The sequence below is a fragment of the Carcharhinus amblyrhynchos genome, chromosome 31 (assembly GCF_965287045.1).
Source record: "Carcharhinus amblyrhynchos chromosome 31, sCarAmb.v2.hapA, whole genome shotgun sequence".
In the NCBI taxonomy this organism is placed as follows: Eukaryota; Metazoa; Chordata; class Chondrichthyes; order Carcharhiniformes; family Carcharhinidae; genus Carcharhinus; species Carcharhinus amblyrhynchos.
In genome coordinates, this window is record NC_137354.1 from 18,803,886 (window position 1) to 18,828,718 (window position 24,833).

At 39.6% G+C, this 24,833-nt stretch overlaps 1 protein-coding gene across 3 annotated transcripts in view; it reads right to left on the minus strand.

The window, feature by feature from the left end:
- Window positions 1–24,833, minus strand: part of LOC145360391 (AP2-associated protein kinase 1-like) — a 75,381-nt gene that overhangs the window by 19,824 nt on the left and 30,724 nt on the right. For all 3 annotated transcript variants that reach the window (XM_080215587.1, XM_080215586.1, XM_080215585.1), the window contains exons 3-11: window positions 14,284–14,392; window positions 11,126–11,268; window positions 10,914–11,035; window positions 10,061–10,142; window positions 9,777–9,909; window positions 9,580–9,683; window positions 8,920–8,999; window positions 8,506–8,714; window positions 4,391–4,575 (exon numbers count right to left, since the gene is read on the minus strand). In XM_080215587.1, the coding sequence (XP_080071713.1) occupies window positions 4,391–4,575; window positions 8,506–8,714; window positions 8,920–8,999; window positions 9,580–9,683; window positions 9,777–9,909; window positions 10,061–10,142; window positions 10,914–11,035; window positions 11,126–11,268; window positions 14,284–14,392 (1,167 nt within the window). The remainder of the gene's footprint in view (window positions 1–4,390; window positions 4,576–8,505; window positions 8,715–8,919; window positions 9,000–9,579; window positions 9,684–9,776; window positions 9,910–10,060; window positions 10,143–10,913; window positions 11,036–11,125; window positions 11,269–14,283; window positions 14,393–24,833) is intronic.

Genomic DNA, 24,833 nt, shown 5'->3' on the forward strand with positions numbered 1-24,833 from the left:
CAGTTGCACACAGGAAAATCAACCATAATCTTCAAATCAATGAGCACAGCTTAATTGGCACACCAATTTAATTCTGACACCACTTCATCTTATAGTGGTCTTATTTAATACATCACTTGGGTTTAATGTTTACGGTTAGCAATAGAAAACCTGACAGCAAAGTGGGATGAAACATAGGAATTTTTCTGCATCAATGGGCTAAAATGCTGGAAGATGTAAAGCTCAGGCTATACAAAACCAACACTGACATCAAAATGGAATGCTTGCATTAAGCATTAGAAAGGTGTACTTCTGAACCTTGATTTAAAAAGTTGTCTTAAAGAAATACAAGTTTGAACATACGGTAGATAGTTATACAATTAAAATGTCAATCTCATGAGAAATGGGTGGCCACCAGAGGTTTAAGCAAACCAAGACCTTCTTGAACAAAGGACAGGTGCAGAAATATGATCTTTTAAAATTTCACACTTTGCAAAAAAAAAAAGAATTTCCTGCCCTCAAATTAAAAAGCTCTCTTCCATTTCATCATATGTGCCTTGAAGCATGGAGGAATTCTTTGGTATATGAGTACCCATAACAAAATAAAATCACCTCAAAGCGATAATACCTCAGAGGCTGGCACACATACATTCAAAGTGATATCAACACACATGAGAAAGTAAATCTAACAACAGAGCCAGAATTGTCTGATGTGCAGAAGTTACCAGAAAGGCAGAGAACAATGTGGTCATCAGCTAAATTGAGATTCTGAATTATCCCATAAACCAAAACAAGTGGTTAAGGAATTATTCCAATCAAGACATTCAAAGTAAACAGGCAGATACCTTAAATCCTGAAGGACTTGATTTAAAATAAAAAACACGTTTTGGACAAACAATTACAACATCTACATTGTGACTGGCCAAATTAGCAGAGACAGTTAATGTCAAGAAGTGAAGTCCAGTCCAGTTCGGTCATTGACATATATGCTAACTCAATTCAAGAAAGTTTTGGTTCCACTGTTATATTTAGTATTCCCAATCTATTGTGGGCAGAGATTTTTGGAATCTCTAAACTAGGATATCTGGTGCTCTTTAATAGCTTGGCACAATTGAAATTGTCTGTCAGGATCTTTCTGCATGCCTCAATGATTCTTCAACAATGCAACATACTCGGAAAGTGATTTGTGGCTGATTTTACACACCTAGGTCCAAATCTCTTCACTGATGAGGACTTCATTTGACAAAGCAAGTGTCAAACTGTTACCAGCTTACAGGTACGAGATCTAAACCAACAGTTAATGTGCTTAGCAAGCTCATTTGAAGATCTCCATCACGCCGCTGCCTACTTGTTTGCTAGATCTTCAGACAAAAGCAAAACTCAGACATAAGGTGTCAGCCAGCACTTTGAGTGGTACCAAAAGAAGAGCATTAACCCTCAGAGAAATGCACAGTCATTGTTCTCCCCAAGTCAAAACACCACCTTATTTCTTGTAACATATAGCAGCCTCCATCGTAACTGAAGATACTGGATAGCACTGCCAGCTATAGCACGAGTCATATTTAAATAGAGGTGGGCCACAGCCTGCCCAACCAGACAACTGGTTATGTCCCCAAAGAGACTAAATAGACTGGGTCTGTACTTGGAGTTTAGAAGGATGAGGGGCTATCTTATAGAGACGTATAAGATAATGAAAGGGATGGATAGGGTAGAGGTAGAGAGATTCTTGCCGCTCAGAAAGGATAGCAGGACGAGAGGGCACGGCTTAGATCGGAGTTGAGGAGGAACTTCAGTCAAAAGGTGGTGAATCTCTGGAATTCTCTGACCGTTGAAGTGGTGGAGGCTACCTCGCTAAATATATTTAGGTCACAGGTAGATAGGTTTTTGACAGACAAAGGAATTAAGGGTTATGGAGAAAGTGGAACTGATCCACTTCAGATCAGCCATGATCTTACTGAATGGCAGGGCAGGCTCGAAGGGCTAGATGGCCTACTCCTGCTCCTATTTCTTATGTTCTTCGCTGGCCTTCAGGTCTTTCTCATTCTTGGCCTTTAGTCAAAGGGACTAATTTTGTACTTAAGTTAGTGACAAGTGGTATTGCTGTCAATAATGACATTGAAAGTTTCTGCTTGTCACTACTAGCTCTTTTATGAGACAAACATAGGATCAGCTCCTAGAACTTGTAGGATAAATACAAAATACTTCAAATTATACGCAGTTAGTTCCTTACACTAGCATTGATCAAAGCTGGCTTTAACCAAGATAGAGTCTGACTAAAAGATCCAAGATGTGGGTATGCCGGCGTTGGACTGGCGTAAACACAGTAAAAAGTCTGACAACACCAGGTTTTAGTCCAACCTATTTATTTGATAATATACTCACTAGCTTTCAGGTCAGCCCCTCTCCATTCACCTGACGAAGGGGCTAACCTGAAAGCTAGTGAGTATATTATCAAATAAATAGGTTGGACTAAAACCTGGTGTTGTCAGACTTTTAAAAGATCCAATGCAGTAAAGATGACACCATAAGAGATTGCTGGGAATTGAAGAAAGCTTAAAATTAAAAACAGGTTTCCCAAAAAAACGTACTGAACCAAACTGATAGTGATCACAAAACTCCAATGAACAGATCACAAGACCAGTGCAGCTGACAATGGGGCAAAAACAGATTAATTCAAAGTGAGACAATAATAGCAAGTGAAATCATGCAAGTAAATGTTTCAGGATTTTAAATGTTAAAACAGGATGACAAGAAATTGACTAGCTTGTTGGTACTTGGATGAACAAAAAACGGTGAGTACAAAAGGAGACAAGCTATGTTGAACTGTCAGAAAGGTTTGGGTTAGGCTACAACGAGTATGGCATCTTAAGCTTTGCTCATCATATTTTTGACAGGATACGACCACCCTTGAAGGCACGAGAAGATTTACCCGAATAGTTTCAGGGATGAGGAAATTTACGTACAAGGTTAGCTTGGAGAAGCTGAAATTGTTCTTACAGCAAAGGAGACTGAAGGGCAATGTGACAGGTGTACAAGATTATGGCAGGTTTCGATAAGGTGGACAAAGAAAAACCATTGGCCAATGATGCAAAGATTAGGACACATGGATTCAAGGTTTTGGACAAATACAGGGTGCAGGTTTAAAGCAGAAAATGGTGGTAGTGATCTGGAAAGTGGTGCAAGCACAGATGATTAATGATTGCAAGAGGAAATTGAATAGGCACTGGAAGGAAGTAAACTTGCAAGGCTATAGAGACAGTGGGGAACTGGACTGCTTGACAGCAGCATGGATTCAAAGGGCTTAATGGCCTCTTCAATTTCAAGCAAATCAAAGTATTTCATGTTGGTTAGACATGGATTTATACATCTCATGGCAAAGAACATAGAAACACAGAAACTGGAAGCAGTAGTAGGCCATTTGAAACTTCGAACCTGCTTGAAAACTATTCATCTTGACCATGGCTGATCATTGAATTCAATATCTTGATTTCCGCCCCCCCTCTCATATCCCTTGATCTTTTTCAGTCCCAAGAGTGATATCTAATTTCTTCTTGAAATCAGACATGTTGGCCTCAACTATGTTCTGTGGTAGTAAATGCCACACACTAATCACACTCTGGGTGAAGAATTTAGAGACTGACATGCATGATATAGGATAAATGTAATAGGTAACGGGAAATAATTAGAGCCACAATTTATTGAAGTTATAGTAAATGAGTTGACTATAAACAGCAATTTGTAGTTGTTCAGTGCCTTTAACATAGTGAAAGGCCTAAGATTGTCCACCAATACATTCTATAAAGTATAAAGTAAAATTTGACACCAAGATGCAGAGGAAGATATTAAGGTAGATGAAAAACCTGGTACATTTTAAGGAGTGTTCTAAAGGAGGAAAGCAGGGGAAGGGAGAAATTTAGGGAAGAGGTTTCATCTTGGTAGCTGGAGACGTAGCCACTAATATTGCAGCAATTAAAATGGAGAAGGCTCAAGAGGCTAGAATTAGATGTGCACAGCTACCTCAAGGTGGTGGCACTGGAAGAGATTTCAGTGACACGGAGGGGCAAGGCTGCAGCAAGGATAGGGATGCTGGATGAGGGAGCAGAGGTGGGTTTCATGGGCAAGATGGCTTCAGAGGGGGAGATAAGAGAAAAACAAGATTGATGCAAGTTCAGGAATCAAGCAGAGGTGAGTTTTACAGCAAGTATGGTCCAATTGCTGGGTAAGGGAAGTAGCAAAGGCAGCTGATAGGATGGTCTCGATCTTAAGGTCAAAAAGGTGCATAAGCTCCTCATACTCAAAGCATCAGTGAAGACCTGAGTACCTAATAGTGAATATTTATTTGCACTCATCTGCTTTTGGTGATGGCTAGGGATAAAAATGAAGTACAGTTTTAAATGAAATGGAGTATTACCTGTGCTGCCTGAAGTATTTGCTGTTGCTGGAAATAGGCTTGTTGCTGATGCAGCAAATATTGTTGTTGAAGTATCAGATGTGCCTGTGGTTTCAGTTGCAGATGTTGCTGAGGCTGTGCTGGCTGAATTTGTGCTTGTTGACCAAGTAACTGAGCAATGTGGCCACTACTTGCAGCTGTAACTCCTGTGCAAACCAAAAATTTCAAAATGTTTAACGTGTTTACTCACAGATCGGAACTGCAAAAAAGATTTTTTTCCTGCTCAGCTATCTGGATTTGTTAAACTTTGATAAAGCAGATTCCTTGGTTACATGCAAGAATTCCAGGATTTTGTTTTGCACACTGATGGTTGAAATACAGCTTTTTTTCCCCTTGATTTTTTTCTGATACTGGTTCCTTGATTCAAAGGTTATTATCCTGGCACTAGGGAAACAGGTGATTTCATTATCCTGGAAACTGATAGATTAAGACGCCTTTTAAGAGATTCGGGTCCAAAGACGAACCAGAATCAAACTGGCAAAATTACGTTTTCCAACAAGATCCAAGTTGCAATATGAAAATGCACAAGCATCTTGGGAACTTGAATAGAAACCCAACGAAGTTAACACTAATACACTGCCGCAGAACTAAGTTTACAGATTTCAATTCTCTCAATTCTTTAAAAATCACTCCTTAGGGCAGAGAAAAACAGCCTTTCAATTCAGCTAGACATTCTGTATACATAGAATATTGATATATTAAATTTTAACTCTGATGTAGCAAAGAAAATCAACAGAACAAAACAATTGTCTCTCCACTCATACTAGAAAGCGAGCATCGCTGACACTACTCTTCAGTACTCTGCTGTCACACTTTGCTTAACCCAACTTCCAAAAGGCACTAAACCAGTGCAAGGCAGATTTGCTTATGTGTCAGAGTTTGTGTGTTTGAATTTTACATGGACAATACTGCAGCAGTGATGTCAGGTGGCAGTACAGCTTGGACATTGGTGCGTTACACAGTTTGGACAGAAAGAGTAGGGCCAGTTTTAACACAATGCAGCTGAATGGATTACACACAAGGCAGAGATAAAATGGAGCAATAAGGAGATGGAACCCAATTGCAGGCAGAAATGTCAATGCAAAGTGTCAACACATTGAAGCCTTTTTCCTGTCCTGTAGGATGTCATTACATTGTGCTGTTGCTTTCAGAGCTCCTAAAATATTAAGACATAGAAGAGGCCAATATTATTATTTACAGTGCTGAAAGTTCTGACCCTGAAGGTTTACTGTAGGAACCTCAGTGATCCAGTTTAAGTTCCTTACAATATCTTAGTTTGAGGCCACATGGATTTCACAAATATACTGTTCCCTGTAGTTTCAGATCTTCCTGTACTCAACTGTTCAAGGTCCAATGGAATGATTATCCAAAAGCCTGGTAATTTGACCTCTCACAATACTTTAAAAAAAAAATCAAATCAGTGAATAACCTTGCATTTCATATTCACAGACCCAGCATGCCATTGGAAAACCACATTTGAAGGGAGTGTAGATTGGAGAGTTGACATTGCAGTATAGTATCCACATTTCTTTCCAGTTTGGCTCCCTCTGGGAAAGTGGGATCAATTACTTTAGCAACTGATTCATTCAACAAACAAGTCTTAGATACTTAATGAACATACAGGACACAACCTGCTGAACAGAGTTAAATAAAAGGAAGTGTTGAAGTCCATGTGAAGCTCTGTTACATTTTATTCTCTTCTTTTGTTCTCTTGCATGCATTACAATTCCTGCAGTATAAATAACTGCAACGAATAGAAGATTAAGAGCACTCCTTTTTTCAAAACAAGCGCTTTGAGAAGTTCCATGTCTTTTAGAGATACAAATTCAGGTCTCAAACACATGAAGGCTGCTCAGTTGACATGAGTTTGTGACTGCGGTGGCTAGTGTCCCAGATTGAAAAGGGTTACTATTGTTGCAAGTCAGAGACTGGCAAATTCAGTACCAGCTGAACAGATAACAGTATCCAGTTGGTACTGAGCTTTCCAGTCTAGGTCCACACAATAGGCATCATTTTTGGTCCTGGATTCCAAGGACTATGGAATTGCTTGTTGAGTGTCAGCTGAGTGGCTCGTCTCAGACGAGCTATGAATCAGTTTCTTCTGCAACTGAGAATTCAAACGTTTTTAAGATAATTTTGCCAAATATTGGGAGGGAGAAATTACATTAAATTTCTACTTGCACTTAACTTTAAATTAATAAACCTTTATCCTAGCTTTAAATAACCTGCAATCATCATGATTTGTGTATCCAGCACAATGTAGGCAACTGACTATCAAGGGTCATCCAAAAGATAAAGTTCAATTAGTTTTGGCCATGATGTATATATTTAAATGTTTTGAGCTTGTGTACAGCAAATTGCTGTATCCTTAATTTATTTCTTAGAGAGTTGGTCTTATCTCAGAATTGTTAAAGAGGTCATCATTTGGCCTGCCATGTCCATGCCACCTCTGAAGCACAGTTCAACCAAACTCACTCCCCCACCTTATCTCCATAGCTCTGCAATTTCTTTCTCTTCAGATAATTATCCAATTGTCTTCTGAAAACAACGATTCCATCTGCCTCCATCATACTCTTAGACAGTGCACTCCAGATCCTAACTACTCGATACATAAAGTTTTGTCTTTTGTTACTGGAACTTCTTTTGCCTTTAACCTCCATGTATCAATGTGTCTCGTTCTTGATCCTCCTGCCAAAGGAGGCATTTCTCTCCATCTCCCTGGCCTGGACCCTTCATTGTTTAGAGCATGCCTATCATATCTTCCTTCTCCAAGGATAACAACTGCAGTCACTCCCAATTCCATGGATGTAACTGAAGTCCCTCATCCCTCAAAATATTCTCATTAATTTTTTTTGTATCTGTTCTAATGTCTTTAAATCTTTCCTAAAGCATGGTGCCCAGGACTGGATAACTACTCCAGTTGAGGCTGAACCAGTGTTTTATACAATTTTATCCTAACTTATCCATTTTGTACTCTATGTCCCTTTCTATAAAGCCTCGCAATCCATAGGCTTTACAGTTTTCTCAATCTGTCCTGCCACTTCCAGTAATTTGTGCACAAAAAGCTGGGTGATTATGTTTTTGCCTCTTACCACTTTAGAATCACACTGTCACCTTATATGGCCTCTCCACTATCTTCCTACCAAAATGAATCATTTCAAATTCCTGCATTAAACTCCATCAGCCACTTTTCTACCAACCCACCAATCTGCCTGTTGGCATTGTTTTGAAGTTATCATTACCGTCCTCAGTTCACAACACTTGCATCTGATTCTAATTTAACCGAGCCCAATCTATTTCACCCTATTGAAGTTGGCCCTTTCGCAATTAATTTTTGCTCTGGATTGCTGCCCTTCTCTCGTCAACTAGAACCTAACGATGCTATGACTGTCCCCAAACTGATACTTTATCCACATTGTACCCCTGAATCAGATCCACTAATACCTCATTCATTGTTGGACTGTAAACATACTGACAGAAAATTTTTCTGAAAACACTCTAGAAACTTTTGTCCTTTAAATTATTACTGTCTCAGTCCATATTAGAATAATTAAACTCCCCCTTATAACCCCTCTAATTTCCTAGAAATTTGCTTTCCTACATCGTTCCAATTAACAACTGGCCACTAGTTGGTCTTTTTAAAATCGTTAGAAATTTTCACTCAGTGCTGTTAAAAGACACCATCTAGCAGGATAATTTAAGGGGAAAACATTCTTAAAAATAAAGCCAGGCACTTCTTCACTATTGCTTTGCAAACAAGTTACATTTCATGTTTTTATTCAGCTCTCTCCATTAAAAAAAACACAGGTAGACTGATTTGTACTAATTTTCTGGAGGAAACTAACATCCCAGAACATTACCTATGATTTGAAGTTACTTCTGCAAGTGTTACTCAGTGAAGCATCTTTTTGTTTAAACTTACTGGTTCACTGCCACAATTCTTCTTTAAACAGATTGCCAATGACAAGTGCAATTTTGTGGGGAGGAGATAAGGAAGACATTGGATGTAAACAAATCACTTAAATCCTCTGAACAATATTTTCAGTGATTATATACATATGTGCATAAGTACACACCTGATGGTTGAGGCGCCAACTGCATAGCTGAGGGTTGAGGCACCAACTGTGCAGCTGAGGGTTGAGATGCCAACTGTGCAGCTGATTTCTTCCTTGGCGTCATTGCAGGCTGAATTGTCAGAATGCTTGAAGATGGAGTTTGCTGGCCAGCTTTCGGCCTTTGGCGCGGTGCTATTGAGGTCTCTGTAGTAGGTACCGGGTCTGTAAGCCTATGAGAGGTTCATATGAACAGTAAGTTTATAAAAACACATCCAGTTTAAAATGTCTTCCATTTTTTTCCCCCCCAGTAAAGTAGAACATCCAAATTTGGATTGTAGTTTGAAAGGCATCAGGAGATTTAGTTTGAATGCTTCTTTTATTGGTTTGAAGGAACAAAACACAAGCATAATAAATACGATGAAGTGACCAGTGTACCTTGCTCTTATTTGAGACTTTTTAGCAGCAACTTCACTAGCTTTTACTGGTACTGGCATTTTTGCTGGAATTGGCACATTCTGGAAAACAAGAATACAATTATTATCCTTTAGGAAAAAAACAATACAGAATGTCTAGGGAAAAATTAAAACAGTCTCAACAGGAAGGTAATCAAAGTACTCTGGTTTGGTGAGGGAAATTTCAGGTTTTGCCCTCTCTCAAAAGCCAGCTGTATAGGTTCATGCGTTTGAAACACTTCAAAGTCTAAGCTGCTTTTACTTTGATAAAAATCCAACATAAAGAATAACCAGTGAACATGCTCTCACTAGCCATCTTTGGCCTTATTGACTGAGTTACAAAACAAAATCCCTCCAAAACATTACAGTCAAGCACGTGTACAGCGAAACAAAAGAACACATTTACTAAAATTACTAAGTACAGTACAGATAGAACAGGAATCAGATTACGGGCTACTCACTTTGTTCATGACCTAGATAACTTATTTGCAACTTTTACAGCATCCACACTCACTAGCAGGCGTGACTCAATCTAGATAATCTGACACCATCTCAGTGAACTATCAAGAGGGATCTATAAAAAGATTATTCCTATCAAAGGATCATTTGTGTGACTATTAATAAAACCAAGAAATATACTTGCATTGATATTCGTGACTGGACACACCCTCTTTGACAGCTTAAATGTAAAGAATGAAACCTGATAAATATCAGGTCTCTTGTCTGGGTCTGCCTCCAGCATATACCCTGTAAAGAGGAACAGTTTATCAGCTTATGCACATGAAGGCAAAGTAGCAAAAAAAAACTTCTTGAAATGAATCAGAAGATCTGAAAACTTACTTATTAAGCAATGCATTTCATTGGAATACCTAGAATTATCCGGAATTGTAAAACTTCCATCACAGATGGCTACTTGGCTTTCTCCAAATGGTAAGGTAAAGAAGCATAATTTGTAAAGTAAACAGCCAAGGGCCTAAGAGATAAAAGAGAGCTTATCTAGAGGAAAACTGTTCAGCAACTGTATTACACACAGATTAAATTACTTGCGAAATCAAGTGTGAGGTACAAAGAGCATATATAACCCTTCTGCTAGAATTGCCAGAAAAAGATAAATCCTTACATACCCATATATCAGCTTTAGTAGTAATAGACTTTCCGCTGTAAAGATTAACCATTTCTGGTGCTCGGTATGATAGCGTTGTATACCTGAAAATCAGAGCAAGATTATATTATTCATGCAAAACTAGCATTGCATTTCAAGGAGCACTGCTTTTCCATACTGCCTGTTTGCGTTTTGCACACCTTCACAGCATGTTGGTTTTTACTTGAAGTTTAATTACAACAATTTGAATTTAACAACTTCAGCTTCCCTAGGCATGTTATTCAGCAAAATATGAAACTAAACCTCATTAGGATGGGTAATTTAAAGTATAAGGACCATAGTGGAGGACAGAAGTAGTGAGATGGAAGGGTTTTGGTGGACCACCAATAGTGGAGTGATGAAAACAGATTAGTTAAGATGCCAGAATTGTAGGAGAACCAAGATCACTGAGGGATGAAGGGCTGAATGAGGGAGGAAGTACCAAAGCCATGAGGGGATTTGGCAATTGAGATTAAGTGTTTTAAAATTGAATTATTGCCATACAAGCAACTAATGCAAGTTAATATAAAATATTTAAGTATAAAATTCACACTGGATTTCTTCTGAAAACAACCAGCAATATAACTGTGCCATCATGCTAGAAGCTATTGGAGATGCGCTACAAAACAACTGCAACAAATATTTCAGTAGACTGCAATAACATTTTAAAACTGGTAAGGCTAACTTGCATTTAAGTGGTTTGACCCTGAGCAACAGGCAACCACCATAATTGCTTCTGCACAGGGTACTGTAAAAAGATATGTTTGTTAATTTAAACACCTTTGAGTCTAAAGTCAATTCAATTCAACAGATACAGGATTTTAAATGAGACATACTTTTTTATTTCTTCCTCAATTGCACCAACACCTTCAGTCTGAGGATGTATAAATCTGTTTGTCGCACTTCCAAAATCACACAGGACATAACTACCATTGTCATGAAGAAGAAGATTTTCCACCTAGTTCAGAACAGAAACAGCAATGAATAAAAAAAGTGCTGCACTTGCTTGCAGGAAATCTTAGTTTGATATTTCTCAAATAATTCTCACCTTAAGGTCTCTGTGAATAATTGGAGGTTTGCACTGATGTAGCCTAGCCACTGCTTCGCAAGTATCACAGAATATTTGCAGCACCTCAGTTTCATTAAACCCAGAATGCAATCGCTGGTTCATCAAGTTAACCACCTGACCACCTGAGAGAATAGAAAAATCTCATGCATTAAAGTGCACTATTGAATTATCAACTGAAACAACTCTTAGTTTACACAAGGGCCACTGAAAAATATTGCTCACTATAATGCAAGGTCTTAACTTTTCACTTCAGTTTTATTTAAACTGAAGGGTAAACAGAAGGATGACAAGTAAACTAAACAACAGGTAATGCTAAATAGAATAGCAAGAAGTTATTCCAGCACTATAACAGCAAGTAGTCAGGGAGAAGGTGAAAATTTGAAAGGTACTATATCAATGGCGATGAAAAAGGAGGATGAGCATTAAGTATGCATTAGAGAAGATTACTAGCCTGCTCTGAGATTTGCCTATTTCAACAACCAATGTAGACAACAATCAGTTTACACAAACAAAATCTGGGAACTAACGTTTTCTATCCTAGAGCATAAGGCAAGCTAGGGATGACATTTGTGAAGAGCTGACAATGGTCATGAAGGAACCACTCAGTTTGAGAGATATTGCTCAAGTAAAAGCAAATAATGATTCATAGAAAGGGATAAATTTAAACAAGTAAATGACCCTTTGGTCTTTCATCAGTATCTATCAGGCTACTAATGGAACTGATTACCAGGAAGAAATACGTTCAAGACTATCAAGCTTAAAATGCAACCAACGTAGTTAGGGAAAGTGAACTCCTTGCATGATAAAACGCTTTTAACTGCTTTTTAAAAAATTCTTTCTATGCCATCCTTAAAGTTACAAAGCCAATGGACTGGGCAATCCGCAATAGATCTCACTTGCTCCAAAAACCAAATTCAAAATCTAATTGAATCCAATTTGTGATCCCTTTAAAGAGAGAGGAAACAAGATCCAAGCTGACAAGATAAGACATTGCACTCCATCTTGGGCTCAATCTGACCTTTGATCTTAGCCAAAAGGTCAAGTTTGACTACTTGTTCAACAGTTGACTTGACAACATCCCAATGGTGGAAAATCACTGCTGTGCTGAAGTTTCTCAAAACCCCTCAATAAATGTATTATCAAAAGGCTGCTTCCAAAGCTGGAAGTGGCTAAAATTCATGCTCCAAAAAAGTTGTGGATTCAGTATTGGCTGTAAAAAATGATATGTTGCTAACAGGTTGAAAAACGAGCTGCTCAGAATATTCAACAAATCAGGGCTGGGGAATTGATAGTTTCCAATTTATTGCAACAGCTTGGATTTAAAAACCTGAAGTAAGCCAAATTTGCGGGTGATATTAAACTCAAGACAGTACAGTTTCACAAATCTGCCAGAGACCTATGTAAAAAAACTTAAATGAAATCTGTTAACAGGCATGAATAGCAGGTTAAATTTAATAGACAACAGCAAGATGCTATGTATTGGAATTAAACAAACGGTTAAGGAATAGCTCAAAAAGGTGCAGCGACGTGGGAACTAGGACCACGGATTCAATACTTGATGCTAAATTAGTGGAACAGCAGGAAATCACCATGAAATCAGTTGATATCAAATGGTTAAGATCACTATAAAACTGTACAGCCTTCAGTTTTAGTCACAGACAAATAAGGGGCAAATGAGACAGGCAGAGCCACAACACTGCTCCCTTCTGGTACAGCAATCACGCTGCCCAAGGTACCACTGGTCAATGAATGGAGGCCAAGCAATGTGACATCTTCCACAAACAAATCAGGTCGTTAAACAAGGCCTGGACAAACTTCATTCATTGAAAGAAATGATAACGAACAAGGTGATGTATTTGATTAAATGTCCAAGGCAAGTGCTGCAGATTCAGAATGAACACACTTTTGTGATATTTGCATCATCATTCAAGGCAATTTTCTATCTAACAGGTAACTACCAATTTAACCTACAAATCCCTTTGAAAAACTTAACTGGATGTTTTAGAATTACCATAACATTATTTAGTTTAGGTGGAACTGAAACACTACTTAGCTAGAACCAAGGCACTATTTAGGTAGAAGCAAGGGATTTGAACTAGAAATGGCTGGTCATGCATTTCACTGCATGATATGTTGCATATGACTAGAAAGAGCAGAAGCATTCACCTTACTTAGTTTTCTGTAAGATTTTTAAAATTATGCAGTCATAACAAACGGATTTAATGGTAGATTTCACATTATAATTAAATCTCAAGATTGCACAAAGTGTTTTCTGTTTTCCCTAAAGTTAAGGAAACTACCTACTGCCCTTTAATGAAACTAAATAGTGGGAAAGAATTAGAAATACAAATATTTTGAAGTGGTAGGCTGAGGGAGATATGCTTCTGGTTAATGCAGAATCATACCTTGACATATTGGGAGATTCTGCATACACCCAGACTGCAGTATCCACAGACCTGCAAGTACATGGTAAAGCAAGAGCAGACCATTGGATCCCTCAAGTCTGCTTCTTCATTCAATATGGTCACAATTGATTTTTTGCCTCAACTCTCCTGTGACCCAGTCTTGAGATCAAAATTGCTTATCTCAGCCTTAAACATGCTCAATGTACAGCTGGTCTCATCTTCTGCCATAATTCAGAATAAAAATCAACACAAGCTTTTTGGTAGGGTGAAGTCTCCAAGTAACATTATATAAAAGATACAAAAAGGACAAAGTTCAGGCAAATCAATCAAGTTACTGTGAAATGTAATTTTTATATATATTTATGCTACAAGCCTTCAATATCCACATTAATAATCTCAACTATGGAAGAAATGGCAGCTGAAATAAAAAATTGGTAAAAATGACAATGGAATAGTGAGTTCATATTGGTAAATTTTGTTCATTGGACTTAAATAGGTGAACATGAAATTTCAACTTGATCAAGGTTATACAAAGCATAACATGATTGATTGGAAGTGCCACTATTGTACTGTTCGTATATCTGGTGAAGAGATGCACACATGCGTATACATTGACAGCAGCTCACCTTCTTGAGGGCAATTAGGACAGGCAATTAATGCTGACCTAGCCAGCAGTCACGTCTTCTAAAAAAATATTTTATAAATGAGAAACGTAGATAAATATCAACAAACCTCTGCAGTATTCCATTAGAATAAGGACTTCCCATACATCACTGGCATTTATTGAGGTAACACTGGAGTCCAGGTAGTTAACAATATTTTTATGCCCAGACAGATTTTTCTGTTTATAAAGAAAGGAAAGCAAAGCAAAATACTTTAGCAAAGTAAACATTTCACACAAAAAAAACTTTGCTCATTTAACTCAAAAGATGAAATAACTCAAAACTTGAAATAAAAATTCAACAACAGATTGTTAGCATTGCAAAGTAATATGGTCAAGTAACACTTAATTTTTAATATGGGTTTTGTCATTCAGTAACATGTAGAAAACAAAGAGGACCTCCAATCCTGAAAGATTATTCCATATTTTCAGTGGTTCACCCATTTTAGTTAATTTTAGGTTATTTTACTTATTTCAGGGGTGGCAAGGTAGCAGTGGTTAGCACTGCTACTTCACAGCTCCAGGGACCTGGGTTTGATTCCTGGCTTGGGCACTTTGTGCAAATTCCACACATTCTCCTCGTGTCTGTGTGGGTTTCCTCTGGGTGCTCCGATTTCCTCCCACAGTCCAAAGATGTGTGGGTTAGGTTGATTGGCCATGCTAAAATTGCCCCTTAGTGTTCTGAGATGTGTAGGTTAGAGGGATAGAGGTAGGGCCTGGGTGGGATTGTAATCGATGCAGACTCGATGGGCCAAATGGCCTCTTTCTGCACTGTAGGGTACCTATGATTTAGTTTGTAACATTTTCATTTCAGCTTCTACAGTTTAAAATCCTTCTGCAACGTAATGTCTAACCCTAAATGCATTTCCCTGCCCACTTGAGAATTCATCAATTTTGAAATTTACATGAAAACCCAGAGACTGATACCCTTATGCTTTTTAAATATAAAACAATTGTGCAATGAAATGATACTGTACTGCAAATATTTATATAAAGTGACGTTTCAATGTACACTAAATTGAGATCTGAATCTCTTGTATCAAGTATAAAGCAACCAGCCATCTAATGAGTAGAACATCGAAACTATGTGTGCTCTGACGCCATTGGCACCCTTTACCAAAGGGTTAGTTATTATTACTGTTAGCATTTTGTGACATCCAACTGCACAGCCCTTTATCAATATATCTTGAACAATCCCACCCCATTAGACTGACATAGGTTGGTATGTCATGTGATACAAATGTACCCTGCTACTAAGATGTAACCATCTTTGCTGACCTGATCTTGTCAAAAAAATCCAACATACATAAGCAAACATGACCTCTGGTTAAGAATTGACTTGCTGTTTGATGAGGGATGTTTGCAGATTGTAAAGTGCATGTAAATTTCCAGTCTGCAAAACAAGGCTAATACAACTGGAACATAAAACATGTTTTACCAGTCTTTATCCAAAGCACGAGGATACTCAGCGTGCCAGTTTTCTCCTCAAATAATTGGGTGATTGCAAAAAACCAATCATTTGTACAAAAATTCCTCAAACCAAAATTCACACCACAAAAAACTCAGCTTAGCACCTTACGGTAAAATAAAATCCAAGATCATTTTAGTCTAATTCATTCTTGGCTAGTTCAGCAATTATTACCTATCCCTTATAGCTCGAAAAGATAGTGGTGAGCTGCCTTCTTAAATTGCTGCAGCCCATGGGTATGGGTACACTCACGGTTGGGGAGGTAGCTCCAGGAATTTGACCCAGTGACAGTGAAGAATCAGTGATATATTTCTAAGCGAGTATATTGAATGGTTCGGAGGGGAACTCTCAGTTGGTGGTTTACCCATGTGTCTGCTATCCTTGGCAATGGTCCTGAGTTTGGAAGGTGCGGTTTAAGGAGCCTTGGGAAGTTGCTGCAATGCATCTTGTAGATGATATACATTGCTGGCACAGCAGCGGGCGTGGAGGGAGTGAAAGTTCATGGATGGGGTACCAATTAAGCAGGCTACTTTTGTCCTCAGTGGTGTCAACCTTGAGTATTGTTGAAGCTGTACTTAGCCAGGGAATTGGAGAGCACTCCATTACACTCCTGACTTGTGCCTTGTAGATGGTGCACAGGCTTTGGAAAGTCAGGAACGGAGTTACTAGCACAGAATCCCCGGCTTCTCACCAGCTCTTGTAGCCATGATATATAAATATGGTTTGTCCAGTTCAGTTTCTGGTCAACAGTAGCCCCCAGAATATTGATGGTGGGGGATTCAGCAATGGTTATGCCATTGAATTTCATGGGGCAATGGTTACATTTTCACATTGGAAATAGTCATTGTCTGATGCTTGCATAGCACAAATGCTACTTGGCAGCTCAAACTTGGATGTTGCCCAGGAGTTACTGCATTTGACATGGGCTGCTTCAATATCCAAAAAGTCATGAATGGTGCTGAACACTGCAACCATCAGCAAAAATTCCTACGTCTGACCTTATGAATACCATTTGTACCTTCCCATATAGTTCCCCAACTATAACAAATGCAAAAACATAGTAATCTTCCATTACTATCTTTTGCATTTATCCAGAAACAATTCAAGTTTTTCTTTCCTCATCTTTCATTCCCTCCCCCTGCAGTACAAATATCTCCCACCTTCTATGCCATTTAGCTTTGACAAAGGGTTGTTTGGACTCAAAACGTCAGCTCTTTGCTCTCCTCACAGATGCTGCCAGACCTGCTGAGATTTTCCAGCGTTCTCTCTTTTGGTTTCAGATTCTGTCATCCACAATAATTTGCTTTCATTCAAGTTCTTCACCGAATTCAACTACTTTATATTCTCTGAATATGAATTTTCAATTACAACAAGCCGATTCAAATTGTGGATGCAGAGAGTCTAAAAATAATGCACCCAGAAGCTAAAAGTGATTTCAGTTCTGTTTCTGGGTAACTACTGCTGCAACAACAATCAGAACATTCAAAGTTTGTTACACTTCACAATGGAGGGCCATTTATCCAATTCTAGCACATCTTTGTGCTGCCCCCCCAATACACTTCAAGAACTAAGACACTCCTGAAGTTTCTATGAGAAAGACCACCCCAGTGCTGTTTTGAAGTGTGATGAGGAAAGATGACAGCATGAGGCACACATTTCCATGATCAGAAAAAAAAATGACAAGACATAAAAAAGTGCCAATTTAATGCACAAGATACCAACTTTGTGACGGTGATGGAAAAACTCAACGATAGATGCAATTCAATAGATGTTGCCAAACATATTTTACACAACATCTTCATGTTGCAGTGCTCTTGCATGTATTCCTTTAAAATATTAAAATGTTGAAGGCTTAGAAATTGCCCAATAATTTACTCATTGCCACACTTGTCTTGCCAAGAACTTCCCATCATATGGTTGTGACTAATCAAAATAATTTCAACACGGAACAAGTCTGAATCACATGGCCTTGTATCATGGAGAAGAGGAGAATCTGAGACAGGTTGGGTCAAAAGTCTGCCACAAACTAGCAACAATTATGACAATTTGCCTCTAAAAATACTGACGCAAATTTTAACTTGAATGTTGACGGAGTGCACAAGTTCATTCGGGGAACGTGGAAATTCTTCTCTGAAGAAACTGAAAATGGGATGGCATTTGCATAACTATTCTTAGCTAAATTAAAGAATTTTGAGATGCAATTGCATCATTCATGACAGTAGTGTTTGAATATTACAATAATTTCTTGCGTTTAAAAAATATTTCACAGGACATGAGCATGGCTGGCTAGGCCAGCATTTTACTGCCCATCCCCAATTTGCCCTCGCAAAGGTGTGGGGGCTGCCTTCTTGAATCATTTCAGTCCATGTGATGTAGTTTCAGCTCTAGTGCTGTCAGGGCATTCCCACATTTTGACCCAGCTACAGTGAAGGGGTGGCAATGTAGTTCCAAATCAGGGTGGTGAGCAAATTGGGAAGGGAACTTCCAGTTGGTGGTGTTCATATGCCTCTGGTGCACTTGTCCTTCTATGTGGCAGAGTCATTGGTTTGAGACATGCTGTCTAAGGAGCCTTGGTGAGCTCTGGCATTGCATCTTGTAGATGCTACATTGCTGGTGGTGTGGGGGAAGTGGGGGAGGTGGGCTGCAAATTAAGCAGGTTTTGTTGTGAATGGTGTTGAATCAAAGTGTCTGTTGGAGCTGAACTCAGAGGCAAATGGAGTATATTCCATCACTGACTTATGCCTACTAGATGGTGGACATGCTCTGGAGTCAGGAGGCAAGTTCGCTACAGAATTCAAAGCTTCTAACCTGGTCTTTTACCCACAGTTTTTTTTTTCATTTGGCTGGTCCAATTCAGTTTATGGGCAATGGCAACCCCAGGATGTTGGTAGGGAATTCAGTGAAGGGATTCAGTGGGGTTATACCATTTAACGTCCAAGGGAAATGCTTGAATTCTCTCGGGAGCTGTACATTGCCCGACACTTAAGTGGCATGTAAAATTCGGACCATGCATCAGCCCAAGCCTGAATCTTGTCCTGGTCTTGCTGGATGTGGTCATGGACTCCTCACTTGAAGATTTGGGTGTGATGCTGAATATTTTACAATCAGTGAATATCCACAATTCCGACTCCATGGAGGGAAAGTCCAGGATGAAACAAAGATGTTGGGGTCTTGAACATGATCCTGAGGAACTTGCGCAGTGACATTCTGGGACTAAGATGACTGACTTCTAATAATTGCAACCATCTTAACATAACATAAGAAATAGGAGCAGGAGTAGGCCAACTAGCCCTTCGAGCCTGCCCCGCCATTCAATAAGATCATGGCTGATCTGTTGTGTCTCAGTTCCACATTCCCGCCCTCTCCCCATAACCCTTAATCCCCTCTCTTATCAAAAACCCATCAACCCGCGTCTTAAAAATATTTAGCGAGGTAGCCTCCACCACTTCAACAGGCAGAGAATTCCAGAGATTCACCACCCTTTGAGTGAAGAAGTTCCTCCTCAACTCTGTTCTAAACCGCCCCCCCTTTATCTTGAGGCTGTGCCCCCTAGTCCTACTATACTTTGAGCGGGAAGAGACTCTCCACCTCTATCCTATCCATCCCATTCATCATCTTATACGTCTCAATGAGATCTCCCCTCATTCTTCTAAACTCTAACGAGTACAAGCCTAATTTATTCAGCCTCTCCTCATAGCTCAACCCCCTCAACTCCGGCATCAGCCTAGTAAACCTCCTCTGCACTCCCTCCAAGGCCAAAATATCTTCCTTTGTGCTAGGTATGACTCTAACCAACGGTCCCCCCCACCTCCCGATTCCCATTGACTCCAGTTTTGCTAAGTCTGCTTGACCTCACATTCAATCAAATGCGGCCTTGATTCAAGAGCAGTCAGTCACTCTTACTTCACCTCTGAAGTTCAGCTCATTTGTCCATGTTTGGAGCAAGGCTGTAATGAGGTCAGAGTTGAGTGGCACTGGCAGAATCCAAACTGAGCTTCAGTGAGCACGTTATTGCTAAGGAAGTGTTGCTTGGTTGCACTGATGGAGAGTAGGCTGATGGGGGTAGGTAATTGGCCGGGTTGAATTTGTCCTACTTTTTGTAAACAGAACACACTTGAACAGATTTACAAATTTCCTGTTAGGCGCCAATGCGACAGCTATACTGGAACAACTTGGCTAAGGGTGAAGCTAGTTCTGAAGTACAGGTCCACAGCACTATTGCCAGAATGTTGTCATGGCTCATAGCCAATGCAGAATCCAGTGCTTTCAGCTGTTTCTTGATATTATGTGCAGCAAATTGAATTGGCTCAAGACTATTATCAGTGATGCTGGTGATCTTAGGAGGCTGCCGGAGATGGGTCACACATAGTACTTATGCTTGAAGATTGTTGCAACTCTTTTGCACTGATATGCTGGACTCCATCATTGATGATGGGAATACTTGAGTCACCTCCTCCAGAAAGATGTTGAATTATCCACCACCATTCACAACTGGTGAAAGCTTTGGATTCTGCATTGGCTGTGAGCCATGACAACATTCTGGCAGTAGTGCTGTGGACCTGTACTTCAGAACTAGCTTCACCCTTAGCCAAGTTGTTCCAGTATAGCTGTAGCATTGGCACCCAACAGGAAATTTGTAAATCTGTTCAGGTATGTTCTGTTTACAAAAGGTAGGACAAATTCAACCCAGCCAATGTGTCATCAGTGCAATGCATAATTCTGACCTGTGTATGGAATCACTTCACTCAGTCTATTGCATGCTGCTTCTACTGTTTGGCATACAAGTAGTCCTGTAGTGTAACTTCACCGGGTTGACACCTCATTTTTACATATGCCTGGTGCTGCTCCTGGCACGCTCTCCTGAATTTTTCATTGAGCTAAGATTGATCCTCCAGTATGATGGTAATACTAGAGGAGGATATACCAGGCTCCTAGGTTACTGATTGTGGTTGTATACAATCCTGCTGCTGATAGCCCATAGCAATACATGAATGCCCAGTTTTGAGATGCTAGAACGGTTCAAAATCACTTCCATTTAGCACAGTAGCAATGCTACACAAGGTCAAGGCATTGTCACAAAGACTGTGCGGTGATCACTCCTACTAATACGGTCAATTTCTCAAAATGCAGAAGGTTGATTACATTTGAAAGGAACGTGCCAGCCCATCCACTAGGATTTTAACTATACAACAAAAATCAATAACTTAAATGTCAAAAAGCACATACACTTATCAGTCGATTCAAACATCCTAAACTTTGAAGTCTAATCTTAATGTGTGAATAAACCTTCATTAGTCATAACTGAAAACACAATTTGGTACATTTTTGATACAAAGTGTAAATAAAAAGTTATATTCAAAGTAAAACAATTTCATTGAAGTTATAACCCAAGTGATGCAACAGGCAATAGTAGAAATAGCCTCAGCTGTACTGTTGAGTTATTAGCATGCAACTCAACTGAAGCATTGCCGTCTTGTAATATATGACTCAGTATTTTGTACTAGATCAATAAAACTCTATTTATTTGAGACTCATCCCAGTGAATCCCTTCTTTTCTTTCGCTAATGGGTGCTGTTAGTGATCAGTCTTTCATGATACATACATATTACAATAACAAACCAAGTGATTGGATAGCAATGAGTGTGCACAATTTTAACATCTAATGCAGGAAAATGTCTGTATAACAAATAAACTATATGTTTGTAACTGATAAGACTTATATATATTTTGTGATGTAAAGGCAATTAATCACAGAGGATGACACGAGTTTTAAAAAAAGTTATTTATACATATTTACTATAAGCTTAGTTTGGAAATTAGATTAATGCTGTCAAATACAATTGCAACATAATGTAATTCAAAGTTGCATGTTCAATTGGAAAGTTCCATCATTCTACCCAAAACAGGTTCTTTGAAAGACCTGAACAACTATTGGCAGAGTGCCTCAGGAGACTCATCCCAGCGAAACAAAATTTTGCTTTTAAAATTTCATCCTTGTTTTCACATTCCTCCATGGTCTTGTCCCCCCTCCATCTCCACAATGAGATATCATACAGATGTTGCATAATACTGCTGACTACATTTTACAAACTTTATAAGCCAAATGTTTATCAATTGCCATCTGAATTTTGTGACCCAGAATTTGTCACAGGAATTGGCTCAGCAAATTGGAATATTTTATGTTGTAAATGCAATTGCAGTGCACTGGCAGCAACAAGTCACCTGGGACTTCCCAAAGCTTTTCTCCATAGGTGGACCTCCTTAAACAATTATACTTAGATAGAAAAATCACACAGGAATACCACGGATGGGCATAGAATGACATGGAGTCAATTAGGTACATAAAAAGCAAAGAGATTGGGGATTGACAAGGTAGACATAGAACAGATGTTTTCCCTTGTTGGACACTCTAGAATGAGAGGCCGTACTTTTAGGCTAAGGGGTGACAGATTTAAAACAGAAATGAGGATTTCATATTTCAGCCGTGTGCTTTCCTCAATCACCCTACTATAAGTAGAGTGCAAACTGCTTCAAACCACATCTTCACTTCCAAGCAAGATTGCCTCTATACCCATGTCAATTTCCTACAGAACTTTTAACATGTGCCCTAATCTTTCCAAACATGCCTCAAAAGCTTAAACACAAGACATCTAGCCCAATTTGACAGTTTGGAGCAAAGTAACATGCGATTCACTTCCATTTTCACACTTAGATTTGATGACTATAGTAAAAATTGAATATTTCAATATTGGTGATTCAGATACTAGTTTTATACTTTCCCTTTAGCTTATCTGCAGATACAATGCAAGTGACCATAAACTGTGATACTGTCACAGTACATCAAAAATGCTACTTGATAAAACAATGTAATGTAGTCATGCAGGGTTACAGCACAAAAGTAGACATGCATAAAGTACTGAAAAACATTTCCATAGCACTTTTAACATACAGAAGCATCCCAAAGTGCTTCACAAAAGGAGTGGGTCAGATAGGAAGAGAAGGAAAAGTGACTTCTAAGTTAATTACATAAGACCATAAGAAATAGGGGCAGGAGTAGGCCATCTAGCCCTTTGAGCCTGCCCCGCCATTCAATAAGATCATGGCTGATCTGAAGTGGATCAGTTCCACTTTCCCGCTTTCTCCCCATAACCCTTAATTCCCTTGTCTATCAAAAACCTATCTACCCATGACTTAAATATATTTAGCGAGGTAGCGTCCACCACTTCAATGGGCAGAGAATTCCAGAGATTCACCACCCTTTGAGTGAAGAAGTTCCTCCTCAACTCCGTTCTAAACTGCACCCCCCCTATCTTGAGGCTGTGCCCTCTAGTCCTGCTGTCCTTTGACGGGAAGAATCTCTCTACCTCTACCCTATCCATCCCTTTCATTATCTTATATGTCTCTATAAGACCCCCCTCATCCTTCTAAACTCCAACGAGTACAGACCCAGTCTATTCAGTCTCTCTTCATAGTCTAACCCCCTCATCTCCGGTATCAGCCAAGTGAACCTCCTCTGTACTCCTTCCAAGGCCAAAAGATCCTTGCGCAAGTGCGGCGACCAAAACCGCACACAGTACTCCAGCTGCAGCCTCACCAGTGCCCTGTACAGTTGCAGCAAGACCTCCCTGCTTTTATATTCTATCCCCCTCACTATAAAGGCCAGCATCCCATTCACCGCCTTGATCACCTGCTGCACCTGCAGACTGGGTTTTTGCGACTCATGCACAAGGACCCCCAGGTGCCTCTGCACTGTAGCATGCTGCAGCTTTTCGCCCTTTAAATAGTAATCCCTCCTACTATTATTTCTGCCAAAGTGGATAACTTGCTAACATTGTACTCCATCTGCCAGGTCCTTGCCCACTCGCTCAGCCTATCCAGATCCCTCTGCAGACTTTCCACACCCTCCGCACAATTTGCTTTTCCACTTATCTTCATGTCATCAGCAAATTTCGTTACCCTACACTCAGCCCCCTCCTCCAGATCATCTATATAAATGGTAAATAGCTGAGGCCCCAGCACTGATCCCTGCGGCACTCCACTAGTCACCAACTGCCAATCAGAATAGCACCCACTGATACCAACTCTCTGCCTATTAGACAACCAATCCTCTATCCACGCTAACACCTTACCCCCAACTCCAAGGCCCCTAACCTTCTGAAGCAACCTTTTGTGCGGCACCTTATCAAAGGCCTTTTGAAAATTGAGAAACACCACATCCACCAGTTCCCGTGTCTACCACACTAGGCACATCCTCATAGAATTCCAATAAATTTGTCAAACACGACTTCCCCTTAACGAGTCCGTGCTGCGTCTGCTCTATCAAACCATTCTTTTCTAGGTGCCTCGCTATTTCTTCTTTGATGACGGATTCAAGCATTTTTTCCAACTACAGACGTTAAACTAACCGGCCTATAATTCCCTGCCTTTTGCCTGCTACCTTTTTTAAACAGCGGCGTAACATTAGCCGTTTTCCAATCTTCCGGCACTTCCCCGGAATCCAAAGTTTGGTAAATAATCACTAAGGCATCCACTATCACCTCTGCCATTTCCTTCAGAAAATGCATTCCATCCGGTCCTGGGGACTCGTCCACGATCAGTCCCGTTAGTCTATCAAGCACTACCTCTCTAGTGACAGTAATCGCATTCAGGCCCTGAACTCCTACCATCCTTCTATGTTTAATATCCAGCAAATTATTCGTGTCCTGCTCCGTGAAGACCGAGGCAAAAAACTTATTTAAGGCCTCCGCGATTTCCTCATCTCCCACCACTAAATCCCCCCTCTCATCCCCTAAGGGTCCAACATTCACTCTAGCCAGCCTCCTCTATATATTTGTAAAAACTCTTACTGTCCTTTTTTTATATTTAGTGCTAGTTTAGCTTCATAGTCTATCCTTCCTTTCTTTATCAACTTCTTAGTCATTCTTTGTTGATTTTTAAACCTCTCCCAATCTTCTACTCGCCCACTACTTTTAGCCACTCTATACGCATCAGCTTTTAATTTAATACTCTCCTTTATTTCCTTCGATAGCCACGGCTGGTTATCCCTTCTCCTACATTCCTTCTTTACCATTGGAATATATTTCCTCTGAGCACCGAAAAAGATCTCCTTAAAGATCCTCCACTGTTCCTCAGCAGTCCTACCAACCAATCTGC